This window comes from Camelina sativa, chromosome 17 (assembly GCF_030686135.1).
Source record: "Camelina sativa cultivar CO46 ecotype springtype chromosome 17, ASM3068613v1".
Lineage (NCBI taxonomy): Eukaryota > Viridiplantae > Streptophyta > Magnoliopsida > Brassicales > Brassicaceae > Camelina > Camelina sativa.
Genome location: NC_141896.1, coordinates 3,232,028 through 3,254,343, shown reverse-complemented (window position 1 = coordinate 3,254,343; position 22,316 = coordinate 3,232,028). Strand labels below are relative to the sequence as shown.

Below are 22,316 nucleotides of genomic sequence, written 5' to 3'. Positions count from 1 at the left end.
AAAAAAAAGTTAGTTCAAAAAAGTGGTCTAGGCGGCCGTCTAGACGCCGTCTAGGCGCTCAGCAGACGACCGTTTAAATCGTTTAAAATTACATTAATTTAATTTTAATATTTATTTTTAATTTTTAACTATATATATTTAAATTATTAAGTTTTATATCTGTATACGTAATTATAAATGTTTATATGTTATTAATATAACTTAAATAAATGTATTTTTCTTAGTTTTGTTTATTATTTATAATTTTTTTTTATTTTTCTAACATATATTTGTACATAATTTTATATATATAATGTTTTATGTTGTAAACGATTAAACCGCCTAAAAACCGTCTAGATCTCGATTAGGCGTTCTAGGCGCTAGGCGCTAGATCATCGCCCAAATACCTCCTTGCGTTTTCTTGAACACTGTTAAAAATTGACCATTTATTATATATTAAACTCATATTTAGCCTAAAATGATTTACTTTTTTATTTATTTTTTATTTTTACTTGACATGCAAACTTATTTTTATAATTAAACCGGAATTGTGTTGATGATCAAATGTTGAAGACTGATTAGTTAGTCATATACATAAAAATTTTGAACTTGGAATTGGAAGAGATATTAGGGTGCAATGTATATTTGATGGAATCCAATTGCATTTGTGAATCATAAATTGTTCGACCGAGGATAGAAACAAATAAAAAATATAAAGAATTAATCAATATTTCTAAAATTTTATTGTATCATAAAAAGAAATTTATGTATTTTGAAGATATTCAAAATTACTATAAAATGGTCATAAATATATGTATTTGAATCAGATGATTATAAATATATGATTTTGACCATAACAAAATTTAATGGCGTTGACTAGCTGTATTTGAATCAGAATTTTAATCTTTTAACCAGATGTACTTTTTGCTAATTTTAATTTCTTTTTTTTTTTGTTAAAAATATATATTTTTACAATTTTTACCTACCGGTAAATACATATTTGCTGGATTAGCCATTGAACAAGGCACTTATTACAATTTTTAATCATCGGTTCAAGGGCCTTCTTACACGGTGCACTGTATGGGCTGATTTTTATACTTTTGTGGGCTCTCTCTCAAGTCCAACGTTAAAAACTCAGCTGCTCAAATGACAAAAATACCCCTACCACCTCCGTCTTCTAAATCAGTCCTACCACTGGCGAGTTTCTAAAAATCGGCAAATCTCCGGCGCCATGGCAAACACTTTTCCGGCGAGGTTTAGCCTCCGCGAGCATCGTGATTACATCCCTAATCGACGGTCTATCCTTCGGGAGCTTCGCAGTACATAGAAGAGCGATTCTTAATGCCAGAAGCATCTCTTCGATCACGTGTTTGCACTCTCCGGCGATGCTCGCGTCAATCACTTCCTCCAAGCTCTCGTTCTTCTTCACCTTCCTCCGAATCCACTCCACAACATCAATCGAATCCTCAAACGAAGGATCTATCGGCATTTTCCCAGTCACCAATTCCAAAAGCACTACGCCTAAACTGTATATATCGCTCTTCTCATCTATCTTCAGTGTGTATCCGTACTCCGGCGCTATATACCCGTAAGATCCAGCCACCATAGAAACCGTCTCGTTCTTGTGAAGCATCATCTTCGCCAATCCGAAATCAGCTATCCTCGCCTCGAGGTTAGAATCGAGGAGTATGTTATTAGATTTGATGTCTCTGTGAATGATGGGAGGGTAACAATCGTTGTGGAGGTAATTGAGACCTTGAACAACTCCAACGGCGACATTGTATCGAGAGAGCCAATCTCTTAGTAAAAATTTCTCATCTTTAGAATGCAAAGCAGTTCCTAAGTTTCCATTGGGCATGTACTCATACACCATCATCACTTCTTTCTCATTGTGGATGTAACCTAGAACCTTCACAATGTTTCTATGTCGGATACCACCAAGTAGATTCACTTCTCTGAGTATGTCGTCCTCTTCTTCATCTTCTTGATGATGATATTCGATATCATTCTGTGGTGATGGTGATCTCCATAGTTTTTTCACAGCTACTGTGAGTAATGGTCGTCTCATGACTTCTGCTTTGTAAACAATCCCTATGGCTCCCATTCCAATGATGTTTGATTCTTTGATCTGTGATAAGATGTCTCCTGCAGTGAAACACAGTCTCTGGAAAGCCACTAGTCTCCATGGCCACTCTTCCTGAGGCTGCTTGCAGAACAAATACTCTCTCGCAAAATTGCTGTAAAGATCCCATCTTGTGTATACCCATCTCCCTGCCAAGAAGATCATTCCCAGTGACACGATGACTGAAGTTCCAACGATGAACCCGAATATTGCGTGGTTGACGTGGATTCTTCCTGGTTTCCTGCCTCTTGCTGACAATGCTAGACTCTTAGAGCAAGTAGATAGAACTCCACCGCAGAGGCCATCGTTTCCCACGAGGTCTTTTGGGTTTATGGCTGAAAACAGCATGTTTGAAGGAATGGGTCCTGTGAGTTTGTTGAATGACACGTTTAGCATCTCCAAGGTTGGAGAAGCTCCCAAGTCCGCTGGTATGTTCCCCGTTAAAGAGTTGTTTGAGAGATCAAGAACAGCTAACATGTGCATCCCGGCTAATGCCTCGGGGATTTCTCCCGCCAATTGGTTGCTCTTGAGATTTAGACTTACAAGTTTTTCAAAAGAAGCAATCCTTTCGGGGATTTCACCTGAGAAATGGTTGAAGGAAAGATCGAGGACAGACAAAGATGGACGATCTTGAATCTGGTTAGGTATTTTTCCGGCAAAGTTGTTATGTGAGGCAATAAAGGTTTGAAGGTTTGGACTTGAGAAAATGGAGGAAGATAGGGATGAGAGCTGATTATATGATATGTCGATGAACGAGAGTGATTTAGATGAGGCTAGATCATCTGGAATTTTACCGGTGAGGTTGTTTTTTGCGAGCTCTAGATGCTGAAGCATTGGTAAGTCACCTGAACCAGTTGGTATTGTTCCCGAAATGATATTGTTCTGGATTCGAACACGAACTAAGGTCGGACATGAGAAGATTTCCTCTGGAATCTGACCTGAGAATGAGTTGTTGAAGAGAATGAGCTTTGTGAGGTTTCTGGAATAGCACAATCCTGATGGGATTTCTCCTGTAAGCTTGTTTGATGAGACATCTAACCACTTCAATGGCGAATTCTTGCCGAGGTGCACAGGTAAGGAACCCATTAAAGAGTTCTGCCACAGCTCCAGAACCTCAAGATTTGGTAATTCAGCAATCTTTGACGGAATGATACCCGTGAGTTGATTCCTCATCAAATTCAGAAGCTGCATATTCTTCAACTCAGCTACTTCGATAGGTATCTCTCCTGTAATCTGGTTATCAGACAGATCAAGAAACACAAGAGAAGCCATATCACCGAGTTCTCGAGGAATCATCCCTGTGAGACGGTTCTGGTAGAGGTAAACTGTTGTAAGCTGTTTCAGCCTCCCCAAAGAAGATGGAATCTGGCCCGTAAGGTTCCCAACAGCCAAATCGAGGTACTGAAGGTGCGTCAGGTTCCCAAACTCTTCTGGAATCTCACCCGTGAAGCCATTGTAGCCAAGAATGATGGTCTCCAAGGAGGAGAGCTCGCCAATCACCTTTGGTAGCTTTCCACCAAAGTTATTACCGGAAAGACCGAGAAACTTCAGGTTCTTGAGATTCTTGTAAGAAGAAGGCAGCGATCCCTCAAAGTAACCTCCTCGAACGTCCAAAACCTCAAGTTTAGTTGCGTTGCCAAGATCTTCAGGGAGAAAGCCAGAAAAATTATTGCTAGAGGCATTGAAGTGTGTAAGACCAGTGGCCATCCCTAGACCATAAGGGAAGGTTCCAAAGAAGTTATTCGCACTCACGTCGAAGACCTTCAAGGACGTGAGATTTGAAAAAGACTTAGGAAGAGAAGACTCAAATGTGTTATTGCTGAGATCAAGGACTTGCAGACAAGGGAAGCTCTGAATCTGATCCGACACGTTTCCGCTGAGATTCATGTTGGGAAGAAGAAGCTTGTCCACGTAGCCATTTGAATCGCAGTGAACTCCGGTCCACTGACAATGAACTGATGCAGTAAATGATGTGGCATTCTCAGGTCTCTTCCAATCTTGGAGATTATTTGAAGGATCAAACAGGTCTGACTTGATGGCCAACAAGATCTCTTGTTCATAAGCTTGAGAAGAAACAAAAGGTAAAAGAGAGAACCCAACGTAATATAAGAAGAAGAAAAGGTTAGGAAACGCCATTTTCTTTTTGCTCTTCTGTTTCTTCAGTTTTGGCTAAACTTATGGCATTTTTTTGCAACTGAGATTGAAGGCCCCCAAGCGAAGTTGATAATAAGAGACTGGGAACCAAAAGCTGGAATAACAATGATTAATCAGAATCTTATTTTATTATAATCCTCTCCTTCTCTGTCTCTCTGTCTCAATTATTTTATCATGATTATGTTACTTTTTCCATCGGTGGAATAGTATACGAACTCCATTGGCGATCGTAACAGTTTTGTATGATATAGTAAAATTATTTCTATTTAATCAACTTTTAGTTCTTCACATGTGTGATGTCTATACGGATAACAATTTATATGACATGATGATGTGTAACAAAATTGGCCAAATGCAACTCTGTGTATAAAAAGTCGAACCGAAAATTCGAGGAGCACTAAATCAATGACCATATCCTGTAATTTTATATAATTATCAGTTTGCTGATCTGTGCAACCTCAAACAACTAAGTGCTGATAAAGAATACTAAAATAATGATGATGGTACATATAATACATATGAAGAAATCGTGGGTTTCTGAAGAGCCTAATCATAAGGCACTGAGTGACTTGTAAACCCTTGTCCTCATTAGAGATTAGTGGGACAGTGAAACATGGGCAGAGAATGTGTCTTCACATAGTGCTCTTTTTTACTATTTTTCATTTCAAAGATGATTAATAGCTAGTCAAAATAAAAGTGTTTCTAAAGAAAACTATATTTTTAGAGATTACCTCATGTATGTACACAAACGTGTTTTTTTTTTTTACATGTGTTATTATTTTCACTGCACAACAGAAAAAATGGTTTCTTTGGAGTTTTACATGGGTTGATATGTCTTCCGAGTTTTCGCATGTCTTCTTCAATAGTCGGGAGAATGTTCTTTGTTTAGAACGGCGTCATTAAAAATGCTCGTGAACTATGATGATGGTGGTCGTGAGAGAATCTTCCCACGTTGATAGAACATATAATTAAAATCAGAAAATAAGAAACTTCATTGCCAAGTCGCAACTAGGAACGTCCCATGACACTTGCGTGCATACATTTAGAGATGTAATACATCACATTTTGTCGCCTATGTACACATTATCACATATGTTAAATGTAAAGCTTATATATATATTTCCTATTCATGCCGGCCTAGTACATATGGCTTGTGAGCTTCGGCTTCTAACATAGCGTATGACATCAAGCCGTAACCGAATTTTGTTTATATTCGTGTGATTCATTGAAAGCAACAATGAATCTAAACTTTATATATGCGTATTGGTTATGGGAATACGCGAAGTAGCACTTTAAGTGCTGCCATGAGATTTTAAGAAATATTGGAACCATTGAAAACGGTCTAACAAAAAAAAAGAGATCGTAGGAGGAACAACTTAATTGACCCCAAAACTATATAAGTAAGAAACCTATATTATCATCGCTCAAATTACATCCTTGATGAGTTTGATCTTATCCAAAAACAACACACAAACCCTTTTACTTGTCCAGATTTTAGTACTAGATATTCTTATATATGTAGTACTCGTGTGTGAATGGACTTTTGGAGATCAATATCGATCTTATAACGGATACAAAGCACAACTGTATGTGGAAATATAAAAGAGAGGCACGGGGTTCGTCTAACCAATTTAATTGTTGTAGGTTCGTAAAAGTAGATGGACACGAGTAGCTCTAAAATTAAATTCATTTGAATCCTATATATCAAAAATGATCCTCTATTATTCAAAAGAAGGAAAATAATTGCATAAAACTAACTTTATTCACATTTCACATGCACCCATATGGGCCTTTATATCAAATAAATTAATACTATATATAATACCCACCCAAGAATAACAACAATACCATCCTATATCCTATATATGAAATTCAATGGGATAATTATGTAAACTCATAATGAGATCATAATTGCGATATTGTTAGAGAGAAGATGAAGCTGGAATCCCATGTGCTAAGAAGAGCTTTCCCTTTTATTCCCTCTTAATAGGTTTTTTTTTCCTACTTTTTAATGTGGTTAGACTATATTAACCTGGATTTGGTTCTAATATGTTCATTACAGTTGTTTTTAATTGTACACTTTTAAATTATCTTGATTTCGTAGAAATTTATAATATAAAAAATTAGATAGTAATTTTTGTTGTTTGATCATGATGATTGATGAACCTCCGACGTTTTTAAACTTGCCAAAAGAAAAGAACATTTTATTAGATTTGAACCGAATCAAACCGAACCGGAACTATCCATGTTGGTTATCTGTTATTAAGCAGGTCGACAATAAAAGCCCAAATAAAAATTGGGGAAAAGGCCCAACTACAATTGGCGGAAGTGCTGAATTCTAGGGTTTTAGAAGAAGTTGATTTTTAGGTTTTATTAAGTGAGGCGGAGGCGTTGTCGAAGGTTTTGGGTGTGTACAGAGTAAAAGAAAGATATGGCCAAGTACAACGAGATCGCGAAGAAGAAGAGAGAGGCGAAAGCTGATAGAAAACGAGCCATTCACGGCGATCCTCTCACCAATAAATTGAAGACCAGAGTTCCCGTCCCTTCCGTCTCCGGTAAACGTCAGAGAAAGCTCCTTCGCAAATGGCGCCGAGTATGTCCTTCCCTTTTTTTTTTTTATCAACTCTTTTGATATAGTAAGAAGTTGGAGAATCTTAACACGATTAGGTCTTAGCTATTATATTAGCCTTTTGTAAGTGGAAGTAATTTTAAAAAGGGTTGTTTCATGTTTGATTCTTTCAACAGGAGCAAAAAGATATGGTGGACAAGGGTCTTGTTACCATGGAAGATGTAGAGATGGCTGCTTCTGAAGGTACTTACTACTAAAGCTACTGAGCTTGGATGAAGTTTTCAATTAGAAATCTTGTTTGAATCGAATTGTGGAAATATCAGTTTAAGGATAGATACTTTCAAATGCTCAGATATACAACTCTAGAATAAATTTTTGTAATTTAACTCGATTGGGGAAATAGCAGTTAGGAGTTTAAAATGCTTAGAAATGCAAGTCTATAGTATCATCAGTATTGCTATATTCATATCTTCTGTATCTTATCTTATGTTTCTTTCAAGTTTCAGTCTCGCGTTATAATTAGCAAAACAACAGAGAGGAACATTAATTGCAGTCTTTTCTTTTGTATATTGTTTTGTGCATTTCATGAAATTATTCAGGCTTGTTTTGGATTCTTATTGCTCTTGTTACTTTGAATTTTTATTATTTGTCTTTGTTAATCAAAAGCTCATCTCTTCCTTGTGGTTTCAGCTGCATCAGAAGACACCAAGAAATCCCCCAAAAAATTTAGCGTAAAGAAGAACTTGAAGCTCAATAAACTTAAGAATAAAGGTGATTCCTTGTGCTTTTGTTTTAAAGCCTGATATCTCTTAGTCGCCTTTTCTTACTTGATGCAATTTAGCTGATTGATAATGGAAGTTGTAACTAGTTGTTTTTGCCTACTTGTTAGCAGGCAAAAAGAAGAATAACCAGACAGCCAGCAGCCAAGGATCTGCATCTGCCGATCAAATGCTAGAATGAGTGTCTTGTAAACCTGAAAGCTCAGTTTCATCTAACAGTTGACGATGGATGATATTATCTTCTCAATGTCTGGTTTAACTCTTTCAATATGGGAAACGTGTGTTTTTTGCGTGATGAGGATGCCAAGCAGAGCAGTGAAGGGTTTTTAATAGAAATTTTGTTTAAAAGTTTTTCGAATCTTGTTATAGCTGTCTTTGAAGATCTTATCTTGTATTCATTCTGGTATGTTTTGGTGCCTTCGAAGTAGAGTTAGTAACAGAACAATCCCTTTTATTAACACTCCCACTCAATTTCTGTGTTTCTTCTTCTCACTGACATGAAAACCAAAAATTTTGTTATAAAAACTATATATCCCAATAAGCTCTTAACTATTTTTTGCAAATTAGTTGAAGTAGTCGTTAGCCAACGATCTAATTTTACAAATCACTTCAAAGAGACAACACATCAAACACATTAGAAAAACCTTAATATATACTACATAAAGATACCAATTCATAGAGAGTGCTTCACGACATTGTATGATAATCCACATTGGATATCTTTATTTACATTAAAAACTTTAAAGCAAATAAAAACAAACAAAGAAACCAAAACACTACTGAAGCTGATTGAAGGTGGAAGACAAGCGCATGAACTTCCACTCTCAATCCCATTAGAGCTGAGCAAAACACGAGTAACCATCGGAACTGGTTTTGCTCTAGAAAACACAGATGCCAATAGCCGATTTTGCTCAAGGGACCCGAAAAAAACTAAACCCCACTAAACCGGCTGGCTGCTCTAAGAACTGACATCTTTAGGTACTGCGATATATCCAGCTACTACCGCTACTACTACCACGCAAACTGTACAGGGAAATGTTTATCCGCTCGCTCTTATCTCCCGGCAGAGACCAATGTTTTTCCATCGTTGTTGCTCATGGACGGAAGAGGAACAGGGAGACTTGGGTTTGAATGAGGAGTGGCAGCTTCTTTCTCAGCTGGTACAGGCTTTGGTGTGTAACTAAAGTTGAGTTCTTTGTTGGCAGCAAGTGCCACAAGCTCTTTCTCTTCAAGACCTTTGGTTGGTCCAAGGCTGCACCTATCTGGTCCATGTTTTGCCAATGCATCTCTGAATTTCTTGATCTGAAAAACAAAAGCAAATTATGGATCAGAATCAAACACCTTACACGGTTTTGATTGGTTCTGTCCTGATTAATGTGAATGAGAACGAACCGTGGCATTGGTACAGCTAAAGCTGCAAACACGACCCTGAGAGCCTCGGTAGAATCGGAAAAACGGGAGGACATGGACACCAAGGCTGTAACACATGGACTTGTGCTCCTCGTAATTCACCTGAAGAAACTGCACAGCAGGGTTCATCTCTGCAAACTGACATATCTGCAACAATCCACAAACCATTCTTGTGAGAAAACTTGTTCATTTCCCAACATATAGTCCAATCCAAGAAGAAGAAGTTAGATGGATGGATTACCTTAGGATGAAGAGCCTTACAGCCGCCACAGCCAGGGGAGAAGAAATCAACAACAACAAGCTTATCACCAGCGTTGGTGAGAGAGTCAACAAGTTCTTGAGCTGAAGAGATCTCTCTCATGTTTTCTTTCAGACCTTTCTCCCACCACTTCTGAGCTGTCCCAATCCTCAGAGTTGTCTGCAAATTTTAAACATGTCAGAGACCATATTTTTCACAGATCCAGCAAAACCAAACATATCAAATTCAAAACATAAGAACCCTAAATCCTAAACATCAAAGCTAGATATTTTTTGATTCACTACAAAATCAAAGCAAAAATCCCTAAAAACAAAATCTTTCAGAGAATTTAGCTTTGAAGATCATTAAAACCAGATCTCGCATGTCTAGATAATAAAATATACCTGAGCTGTGATGGAAGAAGAGCTCCTTTTGAAGCTCTCGGTTTGAGCACCTTCTCCAAGAACGATCTGTCTACCATGGAAAACACTTCTAAGAAGAGGCTTTTGATTGTTAACCTTCAGACAAGAGAAACTCTTTTTGAGACCAAACCCACCAAAACTAACAGGAGAAACAGAGAAATCATCAACACGGTGATGATTCCCACAAGCTCCGATGAACAAACTCGTTTTGCTAATCACTTCCGCCATATTAATCTTCTTCTCTAATCAAATCACCACCGAACGAATGAAAACGAAAAAAAAAAAGCTCTCCAGAATTTACCAGAAGGAAGAAGAAATAAAGAAAAAGTTCTCTCAGAGAGACGACGTGTCTTCTCAGCAATCTTCAATCGCCAGCGAAGTTTCGCTTTTTTTTTTGTTTTTTAGGTTCCACCGAGAAAATTTATAAAAAGAGAAAAGAAAAAAGGAAAGATCTTTAAAATTAGACTTTTTTTCTGGACAAGAAACTGTTTTGGCTTTTGGTTAGTTGATCATGACCGTTCAATTTGGATTTGGCAATGTACGGTGGATTCGTGATATGAGCTTTAGTCGGTCAGGATGATAATAAAAGTAGTAAGTGGATAAGGTTCTTTTCTTGACTACTCTTCTCTCGCGGGTACTAAGGAATTTTTACGGATATGAAAAGAATTTTTCTTGCAACTTTGAATCGGATAATGCATGTATAATTACCATGTTTTGTGCGAAAAATTGATATATTTTTTTAGATTTAATTTGAAATGAAGAGTATTTTTAGGCAATTTCAGTAACTAGTTTTATTTTTTCATCTATATAAATAAATGGATTATGTAGGTCATGACCAAGCAATTTTTGTTATATAAAAAAAAAAAAGGAAGTAAAACGTTACGTAACATCCTTCCTGAATCATTTACCAAACAAGTAAACAACAAATTAGGCTACGAACCATCGTTTAGCCCAACTTAGAACTTAATCTTGTTTTTTTTTTTTTTAAAGAATGATCTGGTTAGTTATGTTGTTTGACAGCAGTATAAGTATATTTGGGGAAATGTAGAAAATAAAGCATATTTAAGAAACCAATTTTTATGTCTAATGTTTCATCCCAAAAAAAGGTGTGGATTATGGAAGAAACCCATGGCAAAGAAATAAAGAGGATTTTTATGTGTTGCATACGAGTGTAACGACATTAACATAATACGAACAAAACTTGGGGGAGTGGCTGGTAAACACAGTACAAGTAAGTGATGGGTTTAATACCAAACCAAAATAGAAGAAAAAGAAAAAAGTAGTGATGGATAATAAGGATTTGGATTTTAAGGAAGATAGTTTGCCAACACATCACTCACGTGGGTCTCACTCTCTCCACCACATCTCTCTCTTTCTGATCCCCTTTACTCTTTTTAGTTTTTACATTCAAGGCCACCTGATTAAGATGTAATCGGAGATTGCCCTTTTTAGTTTGATTATTGTACAGTTAACCTCCTCAATTCCATAATGCATATATGTAAACATGTTCATAACACTATGTAGAAAGGTTTCAAGAGAGGTAAATTGAAATGTTTTGTTCAAACAAGTAGAAAACATAAGCAAAAAAGAGTGTTAACAAACAAAAACTATCTAAATACAGTAGTAGAAATGTAACAAATGTGACTACTGACTTGTGTTGACTAGAAAAAACAGTCGAAATACAATTTGTTTAATATGAAACGAACGTTACTGAATATAATTTTTTTTTGTCAATAAGTTATTTAAGTATATCAGTCAAAAAATAACAACGTTTAGAACCTACAATCACGTGTGACTACATAGCAGAGTGTACATATCAACACAAAATATGTGTTGATTCTTGTTTTTAAGAAAGATGATGTATATTTCACGTGAAACAAGCGCTATAAGATAAACAAATATAATATTAATGACAATAAATACATTTAAATATAAAATATATTTAACAAATGTAATGTAATTTTACTTAAAAGGGTGATAGTTTTTATTTGATCAATCACTGTTTTGGGCATTTTTGAAATTATGAAAGACTTTGAAAAATAAAAAAAAAGGAACCATTTTTTTTAGTTTAGATTTTTTTTTTTTTAAATTGGAAGATATTTTGTTGGAGGAGAGTACATAAAAAAAATGTGAGAGAAATTTATTTATTTTAAAATAGTGATAATGGTTCAGTGTGTATGAGACACGTAACAAGAAAAAACTACACCATAGGTTTTTCCAACACGAACCGCAAAACAGAAACGCAGTGCCGTGTTAAGGCTAATTGTGGCTTAGGACATGTAAAAAATGTGGTTTTTATTATTAAAAAATATCAAAATTGAAAAAAAAATTGTTTTAAAGAGAACAAGAATAAACAACAAAAAAATCCTAAATCATAATTTTGCTATCTTTTTTTCTTAAAAAATTATTTACCAAACTCACATTATGAAAATGAAGCAAAAAAAAGGTTTATGAAATGACACAGTGAATAAGTTTTCAATTGTGAACTTATTTTGAACAATTCTTAAACTTGAAAACTAATCTTGCTTTTAATAAGTTTTTTTTACAGGCGTTTTTTCGAAGAAAGAAAACTCAAAGTCAGTTTTTTTCCTTCCAATTATCCCTTTTTTTAATTAATATGCTGATTATTTCAAAACAGATTTAGTTTATTCTTAATTATATTCTATAAGTATTATTAGTATTATATTATATTTAGAGTATAAAACATGTGTAGAAATTTCTTTATAGATATAATGTATTGTTTTTATTAATAATGTCATGGACTTTATAAACAAAAGACCTATATTATATACACATTTATCCTATCAACTTAAATACAGTCTAGATATAATTATTTAGAAAAAAGAAAATAAGAAGAAAAAAAATGTGGCCTAATTTTTTTTAATTATTGGTGACTTAGGGCAAATGCTCTTTCCTCTTAACCTTAAGTGCAGCTCTTTGAGAACCAATGGTGCCTGACAGGTGACAAAAAGTGCAGCTCTTTATTTTCGTAACCAATGGTGCCTGACAGGTGGATTTAATTAAATAAATAAACATGTCTCAGTCTCTCTCTCTATCTCTCTCAACTCGACAAAATCGCCCCCTGTAACATTCGTAAATTACAATTTAGTCCCTATTCACTTTTTTCAATCTGTCTCAATCTCACGTCGGCAAATCAAAATACACGTAATTACAGTTTAAGCCCCTATATTCTGTTTCACCTTCGAAATCCTCCCAAAAGAAAATCACACAATTTAAAAATAGAAATAAAAAACAGAAGCAGAGAGAGAGAGACTAATGGGGACGGACGATGATGTAACGGATACAAAAGCCCAAAATATAGCCGTTGGGGTTGAAGACTGTAACGGCTCTTTTCCTTTTCCCCTATATCATAAAGCTTTCTCCTTTTCTCATCTTGCTACTCAAAGCTTTCTCCTTTTCTCATCTTGCTACTCAAAGCTTCTTCAATTTCACACTTCTCTCTCTCGCTCGCAAAACTTTGGATCTAGATAGAACACACAAGGGTAAAATTTGTTGTGCTTCAATTGATTTCTCCAGTTTCTGATCTGTTACTTTCTCTCGATTTGTCTCTGATTCTTGTGAAATTTGTTGACTTTCAGGTGAAAAAGATGAACGACTTGATGACGAAATCGTTTATGAGTTACGTTGACTTGAAAAAAGCGGCGATGAAGGATATCGAAGCAGGGCCTGACTACGATCTTGAGATGGCTTCGGCTAAAGCAGACAAGATCGGTGAGAATCTTTCGTCTTTCTTAGAAGAAGCAGAGTATGTGAAAGCAGATATTGGTTTGATTCGCGAGACACTAGCTAGGGTCGAGCAGTACAACGAAGAGAGTAAAGGTGTTCACAAGGCTGAGTCCGTCAAGTCTCTTCGCAACAAGATCTCTAACGAGATTGTCTCGGGTTTGAGGAAGGCCAAATCGATCAAATCAAAGCTTGAAGAGATGGATAAAGCCAACAGGGAGATTAAAAGGCTCTCGGGAACTCCGGTTTACAGGAGCAGAACAGCTGTGACCAATGGTCTGAGGAAGATGCTGAAGGAAGTGATGATGGAGTTTCAAGGGCTGAGACAGAGGATGATGAGTGAGTACAAGGAGGTTGTTGAGAGAAGGTACTTCACTGTCACTGGAGAACACCCTGATGATGAGATGATTGAGAAGATCATCACTGATAACGCTGGAGGTGAAGAGTTTCTCACTCGTGCGATCCAGGAACATGGTAAAGGAAAGGTCTTGGAAACTGTGGTTGAGATTCAGGATAGGTATGATGCAGCCAAGGAGATTGAGAAGAGTCTGTTGGAGCTTCATCAGGTGTTTTTGGATATGGCTGTGATGGTTGAAGCACAAGGTGAACAGATGGATGAGATTGAGCATCATGTGATGAATGCTAGCCATTACGTGAATGATGGGGCTAACGAGCTCAAGACTGCAAAGAATCATCAGAGAAGCAGTAGGAAGTGGATGTGCATTGGTATCATTGTTCTGCTTTTGATCATTCTCATTGTTGTCATCCCAATCATTACCAGTTTCACCTCTTCTTGAGTTGCTATGAGTTTTATAACTCCCTTGTGTTTTCTTTCGCCCAAAGGATGTCTTAATCCTTCTGTGTTGTGTATCCAATTTTAATGTTTACAAATATATCCAATTTTCTTAATCATCTTCTTGATCATTCTAATTGTTCATTGCCATTGTTACCACCAGCTTTAGTTCTGTTGTATCCATTTTGTTATGGAATGATGAATGTTTACAAGAAGAATGTATACTTTATATGAACCGAACAACAGTATGTATAAAATACAGCTTTGAACTACAATGATGGTTCTTCTCTACCTGACCTTCCTGATTGGCAAAGCTTTCCCAAACAATTTTTCAACCTCATTTGCTTCCATTTTGATCTCATCCAAAAACTCCATCTCTTCTTTACTTAACTCTCTCACAAAATTCTCCTCGTCTTTTCTTAATTCATTAAATCCTTCAGCCAATCTCTGGAACAAGGTCATCTCAGTCTTACCGACTTTCTCCACTTCCTTCTCTACTTCCTCTTCTATCTCTTCAAAATCCTTTACGATTATTCTTTCCCCTTCTTCCACTGTCTTCTCAAGTCTTTCCACCAGCGGAGGTTCAGGACCACATGTGTTATCCGTTCTAATGAATGTGCTGAAGTCTCTGCCTATGCTTTTTGCTGCTTTTTCAAGTTCTGGTACAATGCTATTGGGTAATACAGAACTTCTCGTATACACAACCGCACCACCATATCCATCCCAAGCATCGTTTCGCCCACGGTAGTACACAAAAATATAGTCTTCAGGTTTATTCTCGATCTTTGATGACAATATATACCTGCAAGGATCATGTGAAAACTTTTTTAGGCCAAAGAAGAGAAGCAAGACTAACTCTTTCTCCTGGGTAGATACAAGATGTTATTACCAGTCATCTTGATAGTGAAGGTACTCGTTGTCATGATTATAGAGAACACCAGGTTGGTTAGGATCTTGAACAAACGTCTGTACGGCTGACCTAGTAAAGAATCCACTGTCTAGGGTCTTTATTCTCCAAGAGATGTTTCCAACAAGCTTGTTTTCACCTTCTGTATGGAACTCATGCAGCTGGCAGTCAAAGGCATCAAAGGTTGGATTCAAGCCACTTGTAATGTACCACTTCCCACTAAAGTCCCCGATGTTGAAGTTCTGGACTAGAACAGAAGGGTCCGGGGCAGGAAACTCTCCGAGATCAGATTTTTTAGGAACACACTTTTTCCTCGTCACAGCACACTCGTTGAACTCATCAACTACCTTGTTCTCAAAAATATCCCCGCATTTAATCTGAAATAAGAACAGAATTTGCAAACAAAACCATTGGTCTCTTCTCTCATAAGCAAGCTATATATCTGCCTCTAAAATGATATATCAAAATAACTTTCTAACCTGGCACTCGGTTTCATCTGGACGGTTATTACAGGTCTGGAGGCACGCAATATTGGCTGCACAGGCAGGGTTGGAAATGCACTTTGCGAGTTCTATCCTAACAGATAATTAGGCTTCCATAATGGTCAGAAAATGAGAGAAATATATAAACTTCTGAGGAGAGTAGTGATGCAGAATCCAAACGAAGAAAAGTTACCTGCATCCCTTCAATAAGCAAGCACAAGTTTTGAGTGCGTCAACTGCTTCTGCAGATGGAACTATGAGGAACGCACACGCAAAAACACCAACGAGCTTCAGCAGCAGCGGAGTGCTCAGCTCCTTCAGTTCATCTTTTGATGGTAATGACAAAATGTCAAATACTCCCTGACACGATTGAAGGTTAAGTCAAATCATCCATAATAACAAATTTTGTAATGAAACACAGAACGGGGTTGATTGATTACCTTAGAGATACCTGACCTGAATGCAGATAAAGGACGTGAGGATCTCCCATTTGTTCTAAGATCAACATTTTGAATAGGGGGCAAAATCTTGACCAAGAATGTGCCATTGATCCTTTTTCTTGAAATGCCAAGCCTACCAATACCATCGTCACTTGAGAAAAATCGAATACGGTCATGACAAGGTGATGTGAAACAATGTGTAGCTACTGCCATGCTTCACTAGTCTAATCTTCCCCAGGGCACTACCTGAACCATACCAAAATCCATAATTACTCTCTCTCTCTCTCTCTCTCTCTCTCTCTCTCTCTCTTTTTCCCCACAGAAACAAACTACTACATATCATGATTAATAAAATTGACTTGATTGAATCCAGTTCGTAGACATGAACGTGTGTTGTTCAGGCTAAATTAAAGAAAATTCAAGAAAACAGGGGAAAAACAGAACAAAGCTGAAAGATTGTGACTTTGGGTAATTGATAAAATTAATACTCAGAGTTAAGTGGAGAAGAGTGTAACCTGAGAGAGAGACGACCTTAGCAAAGATTGAAAGCTCCGTGAGGAGAAGAGAGAGAGACAGAGACGGAGAAGATATTAAGGGATGTGAGGAACTGCTTTGGATAAGACTCGGAGGCTCTTCCGTGTGGTGTGGGAACGACGCCTCCTTACCCTGACTTTTTTTTTTTTTGGCGTCAGCCTCTTCTTAGCCGATTCCTTTTTTTTCTTTCTTTTCTTTGTTTTGTCCTTGGACGATTTTGTTGTATACCTGAAATATCTTAACTTTGATATTTGGTGTGGTTTTAATTAGTTAAAAGATGTTTTCACTTGACAGTGACCTTCTTTGGCAAAGACAACGTGTAACTCTGCTGTTCACAAGAAATAGTCAAATGCTAAAAAGAATAATTTACTGCTTGCGAAGTGTCTTGTGTTATACACTTATACTCGGGTAGGTTCTATGCACAAAACATTCCATTTTGAAAGAAAGAAAAAAAAAAAGAGTTAAAATTTATGATTGTGCAACCAAGTATTGCTGCAAATGGTTGCTTCTCTTTTTGTTCTTGAGTTTCCTGAATGCAGAGGACTCTATCTGCCTCACTCTTTCCCGGCTAACTCCCATCAACTCTCCTATCTCTTGCAACGTCTTCATTCTCCCATCCTCCATCCCAAATCTCCAACGTATCACTTGCTTCTCCCTCGTACCCAACGAGTCCAAAACTTTGTCCAAGTCCTGCCTCATGAACTGCTTTATCAGAATATCTTCTGATGTTTCTGCTTCAGGATCTGCTATCACTTCCTGCATAATTTACACACCTATCTCATATCACTATTTTGAACTAACAAGAAGACTGATGTTTATGTATCTGGAGTTTGTTGTGTCACGAGGGACAAACCGAAGGTTTGAGGTTTTGATTCATTCCAATCTTCTGGTCTAGCGACCTCGGAGGTTTAGGAGAGAGTAGAACCGCCATGAGCCTTTTCATCGACAGCCCTGTTGCCTCTGCAACTTCTTCGTTCTCTGGGTGCCTACCTTTTTCAGTGTACAATTGCTTTCGTGCCTCTTTCACCCGATATGTGGCCTCTACCATGTGAAACTGCCAATCATCCCATTAAAATTTGTATGATCAGGCAAAGGCCCGGGCCTTGTTTAAACATGTCAAAAGAAAACATTTAGGATGACTTACAGGCAATCTTATCATTCTGGACTGATCAGAGAGAGACTTCCGCACTGCTTGCTTGATCCACCAATGCGCATAAGTTGAAAATTTAAAACCTTTTGTAGCATCAAACTTCTCTGCTCCCCTTACAAGCCCTCTGCACCCTTCCTGTGAGCATAACGATAAATTTTTTAAACAAGATGATGGTTCACCGTGACTTTTGTTAGCAAGATGTTCAATTCTATCAGTTTCATCTGTACTGCAACAGGTTTTACTATTACAGAAAATTTAGAAAGAAAAGCTCAAACCTGGACAAGATCTTGGAGGTTCATCCCAGCTCCTTGATAATTCTTTGCAATGGAAATAACGAGACGAATGTTGCTTTTAATCATTTTGTCTTTGCATTGTGTGCCGTGATGTATACGTTTCCTCAAAGATTTTTGATCGACTCCAGCAGCAGAAGCCCACTGTGAAAAGGTTGGTTGACGGCCACAACGTTCAGTAAGTTCTGCTTGCAGTCTTTCTAACTTCAGAAGGTCCTACACGTATTACCCAAAGTATGTGAACAAGAAACTACAATAAAGATAATTTACAGAGAAGAAGAATAAATGTTTAAAACTGAAATAGATCATTAAATAACATCTATATCTCATTTTCAATTAATACCAAACAGGTGGTGAAGGAGCTCTATCATTAGAAACAAAAGAGTGAATATTTAATTTGGAGACAAGAAATTCAGATGATATAATGGTTATAGAAAGCACAGAGAACCGACCTCGGATTCTACCATCTAACCACTAATGTCATCATTCTTATACATTTAAAGATTTTGTAAACATTGTTTACGCCCAGTATCTAGAGTCCTAAGAGGGGTGAGTTTTTGTAATGTACCAGGCGCGATGTAGAGAGAGGGAAGTGGTTAGTTTAGAATTTGGAATGTAGATGACAAACCTGTATTCCTGCAGATAGCTCATGTTCTTCTCTGACAGTGAGAAGCTTGGAACTGCCTGTTGTCATTCTAAGATAACGCAAAGGATCATTATGGTCAACTTCTTGAGCAACAAAACGTTTCTTTCTAGGGCTTGAACCAGTCTTCACAGAAGGAATAGCTGATGCCGATTTCTCTAACCCTTTTGCCCTCCGAGCTTTCCTTTCAGTTTGGCGTGTAGATCTCACAGCTAAACTCGCTGAAGGTTGCTCCTCCACAAGCTCAACTTCTTGTTGTTCTGATATTAAATCATCAGACGACTCTTTTTTAGAGTCAGGTGCAGTGGTTTTAGCACTCACAATTCCAGTTTCTGAAACCACTAGATGTCCCAATATGCCAGCACGTTCCTTCTCTGTAAACTGGTCCCACTTGGAGCGTTTGTCTGCTGCTGAAGAGATTAATAGTTTCGTGTTGTTACTACTGTTCTTAAATGATGTGGCATCTTTGGCAACTTTGACAGCAGCTCTTGCAAGGGCCACAGCTTCAGCTGCTGCTGCTGCAACTACAGCTTCATCACTGGTGAGAAGTGTTTCAGAGGCTAAAGCTTCTAAATATTTTGCCTACAATTACAAGAAATTTATCAAGAGGACTTCAAATGACAGCTGCCACAAAGTGTCCATAGAAAAATAATCTCATTGAAGCCTTGGCCTTGGGAACCATTATTAGCATATATGAATATAACAGACCTCAGTGGAAGGACCAATGGTTCCTGTATAAGTCCATTGCCTGTCTGATATACGGGAATCTGAATCAGTATCGAAAGAGGGTAGTCTAAGCTTTGCCACATCAAGGGTAGAAGTTAATAATGCCGGAGAAGTAGATACTGCACATTGCGGTTGGAAGAAGACTGAACCCTTATTTTGCTTTGCTGCATTGTCCATCAAATCACATCCACATATTTGTGAGCATTTGAGATATGAGATATCACACTGATTAGAATGACATGACAAATCAACATATAGTCTATAGTCAGATTAAAATTGTCTACTATTCAATACAAGGATTTTCATAATCAAATAAGTAATGCAAACTCTAGGCTAGAACAATCAAACACTATAGAGACTAAAAACTGTAATTTCCAGGTCAAGGCTAACTTAAGAAAGTATTCATCTTAAGCACCTAAGGCATTATTCCCAAACGGATAAGAACAGAGCAACTACAAGGAAATTAGCATCACAGCTAAAGGCATCAAAAATCACATCCAAATAACAATAACCCATATGGATAAAACGTATCTGGAACCCGAAATTGGAGGAGCAATACAAAATTGGACATGAGAATGTGAATTAGAGAGAGAGAGAAGGAGAAGGAAGTACTAACAGACGGAGAAAGAGGTTCTGAAGTGAATAGAGAAGGAATCAGGTTGGCACTTGAACTGAGGAAGAAGACAAGAAGACATGCTCGTTCACTTGGCTAAATTCGAAAGCCAAGTCTGACCATTGAAAGGGGCCGTTGAGAAGATTACAGAGAGAGAGAGAGAGGTGTGAGAAAAAACTGGTGATGGCGGATGAAGAAGAAGACCGGAAAAGGATAAAGCTTTGTCTTCTGACTTTCACCTGCTTTGGGCCTAATGAGAGTAATTTACTTGTTTGGCCCAATCTCGCTTCCCTCTATTATATTACCCGATTTGCATAGTCAGTCCTCTAACGTTTTGTTCTTTTATATTTATTGTCTTGTCGGCTTGTGTTTGTTACGTTTAAGATGAAGTAAATAAAACTCAACTGTAATTTTTTCTTTTGTGTCTTACTACACATCAGATTTTCACAAAATATACCAAATTCTACTAAAGGAGGACTTGTTCATGATAGATTCTATGTTTCCCTAAATGGAGTCTACGGACAAAGAAGAACAGTCTAAATAAAAGCTTTCTAAATGCCTAATGTATCTTCTTCTTCATCCTTGTCTCCTCCGGTTATGATGTTCATCAGTCTCTTGGTTACACTGCCAATTGCTTGAGAAGTTTTCTCGGCTGCACCAGCCACTACAGGTTGCAGCGATATTTCTGGTAAATTTGCTCTCTCTTCAATCATTGCTGAATTCAAGTTCACGGTCAGTATTAGATCATAACATCATCATCTTTTGAGCGAATCTAAATGTTGCCACCATGACAAAAGATTAGAAGCTTACAGAGAGTTTGCTGCTGTGCAAGTGTTCCAATCTGTTTGATTCCAGCTTCAGCTGCTTGGACCGCTTTTGCTGATTTGTTTACCCCATCAGCTATCTCTTGGCTGAAACCATTTACATTGTGATGCTATATAAGACAAAGTTTCTTATTCCAGACAGATGGCAATTTTGAGTTTACTTGTTTGTAGTGGAGTTGAGATGATCATAAGCGATAAAAGTAAAAGAAAAAAGGAGCTTTAGTGATCACCTTAAATCACTCAATTCAAGAGTAAGATCACTTATTTCCATGCCGGAGAGCCTTACGGCTGCCAAGGTACTAGGGAGTTCTTTCCGAGCTGTATCAGCTAACTTCGCAAAGGAAGTTGCAGCTCTACCCATGGCCTGAAGGTGGGTAAAACATACGATATAGTGAATAGATAGATACCAATCCAAGAGCAAAGATACATATCGAAACGAAATTCACCATGCTTTGTTAAGCCAAATCCAAAAAGAGAAACAATCATATAGCTGAACCAAAGCTAGGACACATACAAACAAGAGTGAAGTGTGGAATTCAACAGTTAAGGGTTTTAGTGTTAAACTTAAAACTTAAACATAGACTGTGACATAGTTTTTCATACTCAACCCATTTACTTGAAACAGTATTAAACTGAGTGATGAAGCATTCATTACTACATTCCAGGGGAGAGATAGCTAAAGAAACAGGACTGAGACAAACGTGGTAACAAATGTGGAGGCTTACCAGAAGTGTGGGAATGGCTGCAACCACAAGACTTGTAAAAGCCACTGAAGTCTGTAATAACAGAGGACCATCAAGAGATCAAAAAGCCTAAACCTTTATCAATAAATCAACACAAAAAGAAAGAGTAAACATCAAAACACGAGGCAACAATCCTTTACCGTGCAAGCGATGAAGGCCAAGAGAAGAAATGCCTGATCACTCAGACTCAGCTTGGCTATCGGATTGATAGAATGCAGAGAAATAGCTGGGCTGCCTACTTGCATCTTGAGGTTTTTAAGCGAATCACCTACAAATACACTAATCGATTCCTTAGACGACATTCCACCATGGGAGGAATCCAATGATTCCTGAGAACTCCATGGGTTTGAAAAACAGCAACTTGTAGTTGTTGGATGGGATAAGTAGAGCGAAGCTGGACTCTTGAGGGTAAATCGATGATTCAAGCTTGCCCGAGAAAGAGATTGAAATGGAGACGAACGAATCAATGGAGCTGTTGAAATCGAGCAAACAGATTTCATCATCATCGTCTTTGGGGAAAATCTGAACTCTTCTTTGTTCTTTCTCTCCTCCAATTCCAAAGTAGGTAAGTCCGGTTTTCTTTTAATTCGGTCCAGGCCGGTTTATCTGCCTCAAAATTAGAGTATGGTTTAGTAAAAACCGGGATTATACCGGTTATCTTATTCATCTGCTTCTTCTTCACTTTAGCTCACACTCGAGCTCGGCTCTGTTTATTGCTAAGTTTACGTTAAAGTACGTAATCGTTTATAGCAGT

The 22,316-nt window shown here is 37.4% G+C and overlaps 6 protein-coding genes and 1 pseudogene across 9 annotated transcripts; 2 read left to right on the top strand and 5 right to left on the bottom strand.

Annotated features, from left to right (window-relative positions):
• Positions 1 to 900: 900 nt before the first annotated feature.
• Positions 901 to 4,572, bottom strand: LOC104755041 (leucine-rich repeat receptor-like protein kinase PXL1 pseudogene; annotated as a pseudogene). Its single transcript, XR_015585635.1, has one exon. The product of XR_015585635.1 is annotated as a leucine-rich repeat receptor-like protein kinase PXL1 pseudogene (transcript).
• Positions 4,573 to 6,078: 1,506 nt separating this feature from the next.
• Positions 6,079 to 8,061, top strand: LOC104755040 (uncharacterized). 3 transcript variants are annotated; one of them, XM_087494785.1, is made up of 5 exons: positions 6,102 to 6,245; positions 6,526 to 6,848; positions 7,001 to 7,067; positions 7,515 to 7,595; positions 7,717 to 8,061. In XM_087494785.1, exons 2-5 carry the CDS (start codon positions 6,687 to 6,689, stop codon positions 7,782 to 7,784), a joined length of 378 nt encoding a protein of 125 aa, XP_087350911.1. In that variant the 5' UTR covers positions 6,102 to 6,245; positions 6,526 to 6,686; the 3' UTR covers positions 7,785 to 8,061. The 3 variants fall into 3 exon arrangements, with proteins under 3 accessions (XP_010475662.1, XP_087350911.1, XP_010475661.1); XM_010477360.3 differs by having other exon boundaries at positions 6,079 to 6,848; XM_010477359.3 differs by having other exon boundaries at positions 6,105 to 6,848; positions 7,714 to 8,061.
• A 176-nt stretch (positions 8,062 to 8,237) lies between these two features.
• Positions 8,238 to 10,229, bottom strand: LOC104755039 (thioredoxin-like 1-1, chloroplastic). Its single transcript, XM_010477358.3, has 4 exons — positions 9,656 to 10,229; positions 9,255 to 9,431; positions 8,996 to 9,160; positions 8,238 to 8,905 (listed from the first exon to the last, which is right to left on the bottom strand). The coding sequence occupies exons 1-4, from the start codon at positions 9,899 to 9,901 to the stop codon at positions 8,657 to 8,659; spliced, it is 837 nt and encodes a 278-aa protein (XP_010475660.2). The 5' UTR covers positions 9,902 to 10,229; the 3' UTR covers positions 8,238 to 8,656.
• Positions 10,230 to 12,938: 2,709 nt separating this feature from the next.
• Positions 12,939 to 14,329, top strand: LOC104755038 (syntaxin-related protein KNOLLE). Its single transcript, XM_087494784.1, has 2 exons — positions 12,939 to 13,176; positions 13,273 to 14,329. The coding sequence occupies exon 2, from the start codon at positions 13,282 to 13,284 to the stop codon at positions 14,212 to 14,214; it is 933 nt and encodes a 310-aa protein (XP_087350910.1). The 5' UTR covers positions 12,939 to 13,176; positions 13,273 to 13,281; the 3' UTR covers positions 14,215 to 14,329.
• Positions 14,330 to 14,374: 45 nt separating this feature from the next.
• LOC104755037 (violaxanthin de-epoxidase, chloroplastic) lies at positions 14,375 to 16,815 on the bottom strand. Its single transcript, XM_010477353.2, has 6 exons — positions 16,555 to 16,815; positions 16,040 to 16,285; positions 15,793 to 15,959; positions 15,597 to 15,693; positions 15,100 to 15,494; positions 14,375 to 15,012 (listed from the first exon to the last, which is right to left on the bottom strand). Exons 2-6 carry the CDS (start codon positions 16,250 to 16,252, stop codon positions 14,499 to 14,501), a joined length of 1,386 nt encoding a protein of 461 aa, XP_010475655.1. The 5' UTR covers positions 16,253 to 16,285; positions 16,555 to 16,815; the 3' UTR covers positions 14,375 to 14,498.
• A 108-nt stretch (positions 16,816 to 16,923) lies between these two features.
• LOC104755035 (RNA polymerase sigma factor sigB) lies at positions 16,924 to 20,311 on the bottom strand. The gene is made up of 7 exons (XM_010477352.3): positions 19,999 to 20,311; positions 19,365 to 19,546; positions 18,642 to 19,238; positions 17,999 to 18,229; positions 17,718 to 17,858; positions 17,427 to 17,627; positions 16,924 to 17,329 (listed from the first exon to the last, which is right to left on the bottom strand). Exons 1-7 carry the CDS (start codon positions 20,075 to 20,077, stop codon positions 17,042 to 17,044), a joined length of 1,719 nt encoding a protein of 572 aa, XP_010475654.1. The 5' UTR covers positions 20,078 to 20,311; the 3' UTR covers positions 16,924 to 17,041.
• Positions 20,312 to 20,380: 69 nt separating this feature from the next.
• Positions 20,381 to 22,118, bottom strand: LOC104755034 (uncharacterized). Its single transcript, XM_010477351.3, has 5 exons — positions 21,703 to 22,118; positions 21,545 to 21,595; positions 21,050 to 21,183; positions 20,806 to 20,906; positions 20,381 to 20,710 (listed from the first exon to the last, which is right to left on the bottom strand). Exons 1-5 carry the CDS (start codon positions 22,066 to 22,068, stop codon positions 20,547 to 20,549), a joined length of 816 nt encoding a protein of 271 aa, XP_010475653.1. The 5' UTR covers positions 22,069 to 22,118; the 3' UTR covers positions 20,381 to 20,546.
• Between the last annotated feature and the right edge of the window lie 198 nt (positions 22,119 to 22,316).

Excerpts from the sequence above, each read along its gene's own strand:
- LOC104755035 (XM_010477352.3), bottom strand. The coding sequence starts at position 20,077 with ATGTCTTCTTGTCTTCTTCCTCAGTTCAAGTGCCAACCTGATTCCTTC. Across the intron at positions 19,239-19,364 it reads CCATTGGTCCTTCCACTGAG|GCAAAATATTTAGAAGCTTT; the intron begins GTCTGTTATATT and ends TTGTAATTGTAG. Across the intron at positions 17,330-17,426 it reads ATCAAAACCTCAAACCTTCG|GAAGTGATAGCAGATCCTGA; the intron begins GTTTGTCCCTCG and ends TAAATTATGCAG.
- LOC104755040 (XM_010477359.3), top strand. The coding sequence starts at position 6,687 with ATGGCCAAGTACAACGAGATCGCGAAGAAGAAGAGAGAGGCGAAAGCT. Across the intron at positions 7,068-7,514 it reads AGAGATGGCTGCTTCTGAAG|CTGCATCAGAAGACACCAAG; the intron begins GTACTTACTACT and ends TTGTGGTTTCAG. Across the intron at positions 7,596-7,713 it reads CAATAAACTTAAGAATAAAG|CAGGCAAAAAGAAGAATAAC; the intron begins GTGATTCCTTGT and ends CCTACTTGTTAG.
- LOC104755037 (XM_010477353.2), bottom strand. The coding sequence starts at position 16,252 with ATGGCAGTAGCTACACATTGTTTCACATCACCTTGTCATGACCGTATT. Across the intron at positions 15,694-15,792 it reads TGCTTATTGAAGGGATGCAG|GATAGAACTCGCAAAGTGCA; the intron begins GTAACTTTTCTT and ends ATTATCTGTTAG. Across the intron at positions 15,013-15,099 it reads CTTCACTATCAAGATGACTG|GTATATATTGTCATCAAAGA; the intron begins GTAATAACATCT and ends TGATCCTTGCAG.
- LOC104755038 (XM_087494784.1), top strand. The coding sequence starts at position 13,282 with ATGAACGACTTGATGACGAAATCGTTTATGAGTTACGTTGACTTGAAA.
- LOC104755034 (XM_010477351.3), bottom strand. The coding sequence starts at position 22,068 with ATGATGATGAAATCTGTTTGCTCGATTTCAACAGCTCCATTGATTCGT. Across the intron at positions 21,596-21,702 it reads TGGCCTTCATCGCTTGCACG|ACTTCAGTGGCTTTTACAAG; the intron begins GTAAAGGATTGT and ends CTGTTATTACAG. Across the intron at positions 21,184-21,544 it reads CAGCCATTCCCACACTTCTG|GCCATGGGTAGAGCTGCAAC; the intron begins GTAAGCCTCCAC and ends ACCCACCTTCAG.
- LOC104755039 (XM_010477358.3), bottom strand. The coding sequence starts at position 9,901 with ATGGCGGAAGTGATTAGCAAAACGAGTTTGTTCATCGGAGCTTGTGGG. Across the intron at positions 9,432-9,655 it reads CTTCTTCCATCACAGCTCAG|ACAACTCTGAGGATTGGGAC; the intron begins GTATATTTTATT and ends TAAAATTTGCAG. Across the intron at positions 8,906-8,995 it reads TTAGCTGTACCAATGCCACG|ATCAAGAAATTCAGAGATGC; the intron begins GTTCGTTCTCAT and ends TTTGTTTTTCAG.